Raw genomic sequence first — 10,791 nt, forward strand, 5'->3', positions numbered from 1 at the left:
GGGGCCATTTGAGACCTCACCAGTCAGTAGGACTGCAAGTGAGGGCAGCCCCTCTCTACAGACCTCATTGCTGCAAGGGGTGTCCCTGTCCCTGCACCCCGCCAGGCTGCGCCCACACTCGCCCCTTCGCGTCCTTCTGCCGTTCTTGTGCTTCACAGCAGCATCTCTCCAGCTGAGGGCACATCTCACCCTGGCATGGAACGTGACCCAGCAGCACCAGCTGCATCGTGGCAGGCACTGGGCATTTGCCCACTGCACACACTGACCCCCAGTGCCCAAACTCAATAATCCTGAGACCACAAAGAACCAGTGATGTTAAAAAAAAAGACTTTTTAATTGTACATCAGACATATTAATTACAACTTGGATATAACGAGAGTTGGTTATTACAAGCAGCAACCTGAACTCATAAATCTTTAGAAGGTGCACAGAGTCATTATAATATCTATTACAGCTAATGCAAAATATACTCTGCAACAAAAATATTTTTAAAGGCTCCACATTCAATTCTCAGCAAGAGGCCAGGAGGAAAGGAAAGGGAACAGAGAGGGAGAGGAGAGGAACCAGGGCCACATGTTGTGGGTGCTCCCATGAGTGCAACGTCCATTGGCACATCCCGCGGGAAGAACCCCGCTCAGCCCTGGCATGGCTCTTGGCAGCCCTCGGCCCCCCAGGCAGCAACTCGGACAGTAACAAGGGCTCCATAGGCACTCATGAAAGGGAAATACTTTAAGCGATCCTTTGGTGACAAAGCAAAGGCAAGGATGGGGAGCGACCCAGCTGGCTGCAGGAGCTGCAGCTCTCCCTGCCAGGGATGGGAGGTCCTGGCAGCACGTCTCCCAAAAGGACAGGGTGCCTCTGGAGATGCTCCCCTCTGGATGAGCCGAGATGCAGACCCTCAGGGTGCCAAGCACCTCTCCCCAAGGCACATCTGACCCTGCTCGGCTCAAACCATCTTATGGTTGCAGCTGGACAGAGCCTTGTCTCCCGGACCTTGCCCCGCACAAGAGGCCAACAGCTTCTCCAGTGAGCGCAACACTGGGCAACTCGTCAGAAAGGAGTTAAAATGCTTTTACCTGTTGAGCCAAATACTCAGGCTCCTAGTATGGGCACTGAAGCAGCTTGTGCCTGGCCCAAAGCCCATGGGCACGTCCCGGGGCTGCAGAGAAGCTGCTGCTCTGCACCATGGCCCCACACAAGGCATTGTCACCAGCACTGTCACCTCACAGCTGCACAAAGACCCAGTGCCTGCTAGATGAATTAAAACATCTGGCAAACTCCCCCTTCATGGGTGTCCCACTACGTTACTTTAGCAGTAGCTGAAGCCAAAGTTTATTTTTAAGGACCACACTTTGGCCTCTGGTTTGCAAGCATCACCTGCTCCCTCGTGCCGATTACACTGATGAATTTTTCCCAAGTAGTTTTTTCATAAAACAACCTTTTCAATTCACCCTCCGGTCGGCAGATCCCGCAAGCACGTGTACGAACAACGATGGGGCTATAGGACAGAGTGTGCTGACAGAGCAGGACCACGCAGCCCCCCAGCATCGCCCACCCTCAGTCCCCATGGGACGGCCACAGTGGCGATGGGGGAGAGACAAGGAGGACAACATTAAAAATATATATATCTCTCTCTTAGAAAAAAATCTAACAAATATGTCTGATGATAGTAGAATTTTTTTTAAAAAGACAACCACTTTGCTCCTGAACAAGCTGGCAGTATTGCTTTAGTTAAAGGAGGGGGCTGCTCCTTCTCTTCTGCAGACAAACCAACCCCACGTGTTCACAAACATTGACACTACACCAGTAACAAAGCGCAGCCACTCTCCAGCAAGGCACAGCCACGAGGCCACAGGGATGGCCACGGGGACCCCAGTACAGCCCCCTCCCCGTGCTCCCGCCGTCCTCTTCGGCCTTTTTGGTTTGTCTGCTCGTTTGGCACATTGAGGATGAAGATTCCTGTGGGAACAAAGGCCTCGGGCTCCAGTCTGTGAAATGCCCGTCGTGGTTTTAAGGCAAAGGCGTATCTTTTGGCCGACCTCTTCCAAGACCATGATTGTCAGAACAGGGAAACAAAGCTGGTGCATCACACACAGTCCAGGTTGCGGGACGAGAGCAACCACGTACGTCTGCCCCACGACCACGAAAGCTGGCTGCATGTGGGCTGTTTACATGGCATTTTCCCCTCATTTAAAACAAACCACATTCCTTTAATGAATGGATTTATGAAGAGGAGGAAAACCCCATATACTGGCTCTGGCGAGAGTTGCCCACAGTTTCCTATGGGCACAGGGACGGGCTGTGAAAGCACAGGTGAGGGAGGTGCTTTTTGCTTTAGCAGCAGGACCTCCTCGAGTCTGCTCTGTAAGGCTTGGACGTGGGGATAAGTCAGGGTGTGCCGGGCACCGGTGCAACGTCCGTCTGTGGGAGCAGGTTGTGGGGTGCCCTCCAAAGGGGCTTCCCCAAGGGGTGCCCAGCCATGCCGGGGGGACCCTTCTGGAAAGGCCAGACCCGCTCGCTGCTCTTACCACCACCGCGACGGTGCCTCGGGCTCGGCCAAAGGCTCCATCAGGAAAGCGCAGCCGGGCCACGCTCTTTGCATATACATGGCCATTAAAATAACAATTGTTAAAGTAAAAAAAAAAAAAAAAAAAAAAAGAATACAGCGGCAAGGCTGCGGGTTTCACCCCCGGGCAGCACCGCTGACGGCACCAGCTCCGGCACTGCCTCCATCCGTGACGGTTCCCGGGGAGCCGGCCCCGGCCGGGACCCCCAGCACGGAGGGGTCCCAGCCCTCTCCGCAGGCCAGCGTCCCTTCCTCTACTTCACAGCGAGGGTTTCCCCATCATCCCGATCTCCTCTGGTTTGGCTCCGGGAGAGGTTGAGGGGCTGGCGGGGCTCAGTAAGGGGTCGTGCCTTCCCACTCCACCAGGTACTGCACCTTCCCCTCCAGCGTCACCCGCCGCGCCAGCACCTGGTACTTCTCGCCGCAGACCAGCCTGCCCGCCGCCCCGAAGTAGCTGCTGATGGAGGACTTGAGGTGGGAGAGCGAGGAGTCATCCTCGCTGATGCTCTCGAAAGTGTGGCTGTCGATGCCGTCGTCCGGGCGGTCGGGGCCGCAGGCTGCCTCGCTGCCCTCGGGGGTGCCCCCGGCCGGGCGCCCACCCGTCGTCTCCCCACCTCTCCTCTTCGCCCCCGCCGAGGCGTAGGCTGGCGCTGCCAGCTTGCGCTTGCGGCTGCCCACGGTCCTCTGGCTGCGAGGGAGGGGACAGACGAGGGGTGAGGGCAGCACCCAAAAGGTGCCCCCCCCACCACCACCATGCTGGCTGCGCCTGCTGAGCCTGGAGGGAGCACGCCGGGAATTCGGGTGAGCCCAGCAAGGACGGACAGCTCCGACCCTGCACACCCAGCGAGGCAGCGCCGCCTTGGGACCACCAGCCTGTTTTGGGAGGCAGGGAGGAAAGGCTCCCCGATGCGGGACATCCCTGTGCCAGGACACAAGAGTGCTGCAGGGGGAAAGGGGCAGCCCCTCGCCCCCCTGGCCGTGCCACCGGGACCCCTCTCTGGAAGGGGGCGAGGGGCCACAGCCCTCACCTGGACTCGTAGGAGAGGCTCGTGGTGGCCGAGCCCGAGGTGCTGGCGGCATCTGTGGAGTCCACGTCCGATAGGAACGTCTGTCCCGAGCTGGCACTGGGGACGGGATGCAGCATCGGCCCCAGCCCGGCGCGAGATGCACCGCGGCCCCCCACCGCCTCCCCAGCCCTGTCTTTGCACTTGAGTGTTTAAACCTCCCTCCCTCGCCACCCGCACCCCCGGGGCCGGCCGCACGGACCTTTTCAGGCTCTGAATTTCATCCAGTGTGAAGTCAAAGATGCTGGCCAGGTGGTGGTTGGTGCTCCAGGCGGAGGTGAAGTCGCTCTGCGCCGTGAAAACAAGCTCACTCGTCACTGCCGAGCGGAGCGGTGCTGCCCGCGGCCCCGGCATCGTCACCCTCTGCCCAGGCACCACCACGCTCCTTCCCACGGCCCCTGGGAAGCGGGCTTGGCACAGAACATTTGCAAACCCCAGGGCGAGGGACAGGGGCTCTCCCTGCCCGTGGGAGTAGGGGAACCTCGCGGGGAGCCCCAGGGATGGGTCTGGGGGTGCGGGGCGGGGGGGGGGGTCCCACTCAGCTGCCAAATCCCGGGATGGTCGCGCAGAAGAGGGGGTGAAGGACTCACGCTGGGAATGGCGTCCTCCAGCAGGAACTTGGCCCTCTTGCGCCGTGCCGCTCGCCGCTTCTGCTGCTGGAGCTGCCGCGGCAGCAGGCTGCAAAGCAAGGAGGGGGTGAGGCTGCCGGGTCGCCCCAGGGGAGCGCAGGCATGGGGTGCTGCGGGGGGCTGCCTGGGCAAATTTGGCCACTCACCTGTCTTTATGGACATATTTGCTTTTTCCCCTCTTCTTCAGCTCGCAGGAGCTGCTCTCGCCCACGCCGGGGGCTTTCTCTGGCAGCACCTTGCTGGGGGGGTTCGGTGGGACGCGGATCCGCAGGCGAAAGATGCATTTCTTCTTTTTGATTTCTTTCCCACACAGAAACCTGGGCGGCAGAGGGGAGGAAACAGCCCTTAGCCGGGGGCAGGGGGCGGCCACAGGAGCATCCCGCATCCCGTCCTGTCCCCATCCCTCACCCCACCGTGCCCGGGGGCTCACCTGCTTTTATAGCTGTTGAGTGCATTGAGGAGGTGGGGGCCGCGCTCAGAGATTGGGGTGCCCGTCAGCTGCGGAGAGACAGCAGAGGTGAGGCAGGGCTCGGCGCCCGCTGTGGTTATGCAAAAACTAAACAGACGGGGGAACTCGAACTCCGGGTTTCGGCTCCTGCCCAAGGTCAGGGAGCGAGGGAAGCCAAAGCCCAGAGCCACCCGGGTTTGGCATCGGCTGCCCTCGGTGCAGGGGAGGGAGGCGTCTGCAGGGAACCGATCCGTCCCGACGCGGTGACAGGTTTCCAACATGCTTGGGTTTTAGCACTTCTCCCAGCTCTAGTTCCGACCGGGAAACTTGCCAGGTATGACACCCGAACAAAGGGAAATCCCAGCGCAGAGGAAGGCGATTAAGCTCATTCTGAGCAGGAGCCGCCCGTGCCGAGCGCTGCACGAACCGGGGGTTTTGCAGAGATGCCCAAGCTCGTCGGCGCAGGGCTGCTGGTGCGGTGGCACTGCCAACACGCGGGCACATCCCTTTCCACCATTCACCCTTGGCCTGCCCCAGCTGCACCCCAGCCACAGGAAAGATCCGTCGGCTCTGCCCAGGGCTCAGCACTGCCTCCTGGCTCCGGGAGCAGCATCCTCCAACGCTGCCCGATGGGGACACCCTGCTCCGACACCAACCCCAGGGTGGGTGAACTGTCGTGTGTTCCCAGTGGGTGCAAACACCCAGAGATACCGGGCAGGTGTTTTAAAGCTCCTTCCCTGCCGGGGACCGGCCGAGGAGCAGCCGGCTTGGGCCACGGTGAGCGGGCACTCCCAAAGCTCCGACCCTTTCCCAACAAGCAAGACGCAAACACACCTCGAGGTTGGCGGCCGCTGAGGGGGAAGCCAACCCAAACAAGGGGCAGAACTCACTGCCCCGCCATTTCACCACGAGCACTGCCCTTCACCGGCCAACCTGCCCCAGCCTCAGGGGCTCGGCTGCCATGGGAAAGGAGGGTCCAGTCCCTCCCAGCCGAGGTTTCAGGGACAGCCGGCCGTGACTTACATCCCTGGCAGCACCTCTCCCTCCCCGCGGCTGCTCTCCAGCCTGGCCCTGGGCTGCGCGTTTTTACCTTCCCGAGCTGCAGCGGATCCCAGTGGTGGTTCACGAAGGCCAAGATCTCCTCAAAGTCGAAGTACTTCTTCTTGCTCTGTACGCCCAGGTTGTAGAGGGCGAGATGGACGACATCCACCCTGCGGGAGCAAAGGGGGCGAGAGGGTCAGCAGCCCACCCTCTCCCCAGCAAGACGGTACCCACCACGATGCTCTGCTCCGCCAGCGCTGCTTGAGCACAGTGCCCAGCACAAACCTCCCAAAACCTTCTCGCTGGAAGCTGGGACCAGTCCCACACTCCATGGGGGTACCAGCCCTGGCCCAGACACATCCCATGGGATGCTGCAGCCAGGACAGCATCCCCTGAGCTTTGGGAGGGGTGGGATGCTGCCTGCAGCTGGGGGGAACCCCAAACATCAAGACCCCTGAGCCCAGGAGCTGGAGGACATGCTGCTCCCAGGATGAATGCCCAGTTTTCCAGCTTTTTAATAAGCCCCAGCCGTGTGCTCTTGCTGCAGCTAAGTACGGGAGCAGGATGGCTCTTATTCACATGAAAATAGACTGTCTATTTTAACAACCTAATCTATCCTGTGGGATTTTACACTTGCATCTCTGAAAATGAAAGCCAAGCACCACATCGTGCAGGATTTCCCTTGTTCTTCTTCCAGCCTGCTGTGCTGCTCAGTGCAACATCCCCGAGGCAGCCGCATCCCAGCAGTGCGTTAGCACCAGCACCGCAGACGAGCACAAGGGGAACAGCAGGGAAAAGCTGGGCTGCTGGCACAGTTCATATACTTTTAGACCATCAAGGTACGCTAGAAAGTACCACTTGTACACTTGTATTTAATCGCAGAATTTGACAACTTGTCACCTGATAGCTTTCTGCAGTTATCTTCTGGCAAATTTGTACCTTGGCTCCCGGACAAACAGTAGGTTTGGGGCTTATCGAGAAACAGCTTCCCTGGGAAACAGCCCCGTGGGGCTGGGCAGGAGAAGCTGCACACCCGGGACCCGCAGCCGACCAAAGGCCCCAGCTCAGGGCTGTGCTGGGATGAGCGGGACATGCTCCGCGAACTCATGCTGCTGAAACCCAGCTCCGGGGCTGGCCCCAGGGCAAGGGCTCGGCAGCACCGGGCACCGGCCAGCCCGGTGCCCTACGGCCACCCCGGCACATTCCAAAGGAGCTGGGGCCATTTCTTACCATCTCAAGGGCAGGCGCTTGATGTATTCAGGTCCCTGGTTGCATACGGAGCAGAAAAACACATAGAACCTGGAAAACATCAGGGAGGGAGAGCGCTGGGGGTGGGGGTTGGGGTGAGGACAGTGCTCCAGGTGCCAACAGCGACAGCACGGCCGGGAGGAGCGGGGCTCTGCGGGACCGGGATCGGGGAGATACAGCCTGGGAATGTATCCGTGCATGAGCAGCTCCAACATCCAGCACCCACCCAGCAAAGTCCGGAAGGGACGTACCGGTCTCCGAACATCATGGGGTCGTTGAGGCACTGGGTGCAGGCTTCATGGAACCACTGCCGGCAGCGGTAGCACTGCAGCATCTTCAGGTACCACCTGGGGAGGGAGAGGAGGTGGGCGATGGCGAGGGCAGCATGTGGCAACCACTGCCCCAGCCCCCTCCCAGGCATGGACATCCCCCCCCGGCCAGGGGGGCCAGAAAGTCTGGCCCTAACTTGTATTTTCTGCCACCACGGAGGTGGGTGCAAACGGTGCCTCCGGGAGCGAGCGGAGACCCCGATGGCAGAGGCAGCACAGGCTGCAAAGCCACTGGCCCCAGAGCAGTCCCCTGCAAGCTAGGGACTCCTCTCTCGGGGGCAAAAAACCCCCACCCTGATCCCATCTTCCTTTTGTGAACGTTTTTCCCCACAAAACCAAACGCAACGACCCTCCCGGCCCGCAGGCAGGGGGCTTACTCGCCGGGGCCCCCGCAGTAGCAGTAGCATTGCTGTTGGTTGGTCCGGTGCGGGGAGTCCCACTCGAGCAGGTCGGGGTTGTAGGACAGCACCATCTTGACGGCTTGCAGCGTCTTGGCGATGGCTCCCTTCTTCAGGGCCCCCCCCTTCTGCAGGAGTGAGCAGGACGGGGAGGGGGTCAACACAGCCGCCCGGTGGGCCGCATCCTGCACCGCTGCACTGAGGGTGGGCAGCACGCGGAGCCGGCGGTCCCGGGTAGCCCACTCACCCGCACAGCCAGGGCGAATATGCAGCGGCGGCAGAACCACGGCGTTCCCAGCGGACCCTCGCCGCCGCTCGCCACCGGGACGTGGCACTGCTGGTGATAACCTGCGGGAGGGCTCGGCATCAGCGCCACCGGTCCGGCCGGACCCTCGCCCTCGGGGCGACGCGCCCGCACTCACCCAGCCCGCACTTCCCGCAGATGAGGATTTCGTTCATGGGGCCCGACGTCTTTCCCAGGCAGATGTTGCACTTGGGTTCCTCCCCGGGGACGCCGGCTGCGGGATGGGTACGGCAGAGTTGGAGACACGCGAGGCGCAGCCACGTCTCCGTGGCGCCGGGAAGGAACCCCCGGCGTGGCGGTGGGAAGGGAGGAATGGGATAGCACTCACCATGCTGGATGTCCTTCCAGAGGACCCAGTACTTGGAGTTGTCCTCAAACGTGACGAGGCAGCTCTGCTTGGAGCCGCTCACCTGCGGGGAGAGAGCGGGAAGAACCGCCGGGCGTCAGCTCCCATTCCCAGTGCTTCCCTCTTTTCCCTGGTGAGCGGCCCTGCCTCTCGGGGCTGCGGGAAGTCGGGTTTGGGCTGTGATCCCCAGGGGCAGGACGTCAACCCAAAACGCTCCCTCTGACCAAAGGCATGTCGGGGCCCAGGCCAGCACCCCTCCGAGCCGCGAGCCGACCCAGGGAGCGGCACTAGCTACGCTTTGGGTGCCCACGTTACCCTTTTGGGTGCCCACGTTACCCTTTTGATCTTTCCGAGGTAATAGAGCCCGTCGGTCCAGCGGCACAGCACGTACTGCCCCTCCGTCAGCTTGACCATGAGCTCTCGGCAGCCGCTGCCCCTCCGCGCCGAGGCGGCAGCCGGGGCTTGCTGGACACGGCCAGCGGCCGCGTAGACATCCCGGATGATGGGGTTGAGCTTGGCGGTCTCCATCAGCAGAGCCTGGAAGGGACGGACGCACACGCTCGTCGCCCTGCCCTCGCGTCGCGACACAACGCGCCCGTCGGCCGAGCAACGGCATCCCGGAGGGTTTTGCCGGGGAGCAGCAAGCCCCGGGCTGGTTCAGCCCCACCAGCGGGGGCTCAGGACCCGCAAACCAAGTGCTGACGAGCCGGGTTCATGCGCGTGAAATCCAAGGGAGCAGCCGCGATCTTTGCTACTGTTCAGCAAGAGTGAATTAACCCCTCAACTGCCTCGGCTCCCGCAGCACAGAGCCACCCCGCCGCGGGGCACGGGGACACGCCACAGGCCTGCACGGCCCCAGCCTCGGGAAGGGGCACGTGAGGGATAACAGCTTTAGATTTAACGGGATTTTTTTTAATTCACAGTTTCCTAGCAGTTTCGCGGGCTCCCAAAGCAACGAGACAGCTGCATGAGCGGGGAAGCGGCAGCACTACACGCAGCGAGCGAAACCGAGCGGCCGAGTTTCGCTGCCGGAGGGTTTGAAGCGCGCAAGGCGGACGGCGGGTGCTCAGCCGGCCGCCCCCACCCTGCGGCCGGAGTTGCGATCCTTAACAGACATCGCTAAACCGACCTGAAAGTCCCTTTTTCCCCCTGCTTTGCCGCTCCCATCGCAGCGACACGCGTGACCTCACGCTGCCGATCACGACCCCAAAACCTCACCGTGCTGGAAGCTCTGCCCGGATCGTGCTATTAATAACGCTCTCGTTTCCCGAGAACAGCCTGAACGGGCAGGAGCAATCGAACTTACGGTAAACCGGGTGCGACCCAAAAAAACCCCAAAAACCAAAAAACAAACAAAAAAAAAAACCAACAGAAAAAGCGAGCTCCTCCGGGACCGGGGCTGGCAGGAGCCGCAGCAGCGAGCTGCGACATGTCACCCAGCGGGATTTTCGCGTCGGGAGCGATTGATTATGAAAGCGGAGGCGGCTCCGCGCCCCCCCCCCCCGCCTTCCCCGGAGAGCGCCCGGTGGGGGGGGGACGGACACGGACACGGACGGACACACGGACACCCCGCTCCCGCCGCTTTTCCCCCTCCGCTCCCTCCACCCAGCCCCGCGGTCACGGGTGGGAGCTCCCACGCCGGGCAGCGGGACCCACCGGCAAGCAGTTTTCTTTTTTTTTCTTTTTTTTTTTTTGGGGGGGGGGGGGGTGTCACGGAGCCAACCCCTCCCTCCCCCCGCGGCGGGCCCGGGCCCGGGAGCTGGCCCGGGAGCGGGTCCGGCGGCACCTGCCGGGCGGGAGCCACCGCGGGCAACCCCGGGAGCGGCGGCGGCGGCGGCCGGGCCCCGCCGCCATTGGCTCATTCAAAGGCGCCTTCGGCTCCCGCCCGGCCCCGGCCCCGCCGCCCCGGGCGCTTCCCGCCGGTGCTTCACCCCCCCCCTTCCTCCTCCTCCTCCTCCTCCTCCTCCTCCTCCTCGCCAACACCCCCCCCTCACCCAAACTCCCCGCTCTCCCCTCGGCGCTGCCCTTACCGCCGGGCCGGGTCAGCCACGCCGCCCTCTCTGCCGCCCACCGGGCCGGGTCAGCGCCCGCCCGCCCGGGGGCCGCGGCGGGGAACGGCGGCGGCGGCGGCGGCGGCGTGGGGCGGGGGCAGGGCGCGGGGCGCCATCTTCCCGCGCTTCCCCCCGCGCCTCCCGCGGGCATTGACGTCCCGCTTATGCAATTAGCGCGGGGCCGCCTCCGCCGCCTCCCACGGCTCGGAGCGCGGCGGGCTGGCACCCAGCCGCTCGGCACGGCCCCGGGGTCCGTGTCCGTGTCCGTCCCCCCCCCTCAACGGGGGGGTACCTGCCACCGCCAGCCCCGTGGGGTACCCGCCGACCCCCCGTGGGGTACCTGCCGCTGCCCCGCGTGGGTACCGTG

The 10,791-nt window shown here is 62.6% G+C and overlaps 1 protein-coding gene across 2 annotated transcripts; it reads right to left on the reverse strand.

Moving 5' to 3' along the window:
* Positions 1-310: 310 nt before the first annotated feature.
* On the reverse strand, positions 311-10,583 carry PHF19 (PHD finger protein 19). Of its 2 annotated transcripts, none has more exons than XM_069771172.1 (15): positions 10,404-10,583; positions 8,710-8,910; positions 8,356-8,437; positions 8,146-8,241; positions 7,971-8,071; positions 7,703-7,851; positions 7,248-7,343; positions 6,979-7,047; positions 5,798-5,918; positions 4,690-4,757; positions 4,406-4,576; positions 4,221-4,308; positions 3,833-3,918; positions 3,595-3,690; positions 311-3,254 (listed from the first exon to the last, which is right to left on the reverse strand). In XM_069771172.1, exons 2-15 carry the CDS (start codon positions 8,899-8,901, stop codon positions 2,900-2,902), a joined length of 1,770 nt encoding a protein of 589 aa, XP_069627273.1. In that variant the 5' UTR covers positions 8,902-8,910; positions 10,404-10,583; the 3' UTR covers positions 311-2,899. The 2 variants fall into 2 exon arrangements, with proteins under 2 accessions (XP_069627273.1, XP_069627274.1); XM_069771173.1 differs by lacking the exon at positions 10,404-10,583 and adding an exon at positions 9,680-9,745.
* Between the last annotated feature and the right edge of the window lie 208 nt (positions 10,584-10,791).

This window comes from Haliaeetus albicilla, chromosome 26, assembly GCF_947461875.1.
Source record: "Haliaeetus albicilla chromosome 26, bHalAlb1.1, whole genome shotgun sequence".
NCBI classification, from domain to species: Eukaryota; Metazoa; Chordata; class Aves; order Accipitriformes; family Accipitridae; genus Haliaeetus; species Haliaeetus albicilla.

What these genes read in the sequence shown, in the direction of transcription:
- PHF19 (XM_069771172.1), bottom strand. Translation starts at nt 8,901, where the DNA reads ATGGAGACCGCCAAGCTCAACCCCATCATCCGGGATGTCTACGCGGCC. An exon ending in AAGCGCCTGCCCTTGAGATG is followed by an intron (nt 5,919 to 6,978) that starts GTAAGAAATGGC and finishes TTGCTCCCGCAG; the next exon opens with GGTGGATGTCGTCCATCTCG. An exon ending in ATCCGCTGCAGCTCGGGAAG is followed by an intron (nt 4,758 to 5,797) that starts GTAAAAACGCGC and finishes GTCTCTCCGCAG; the next exon opens with CTGACGGGCACCCCAATCTC.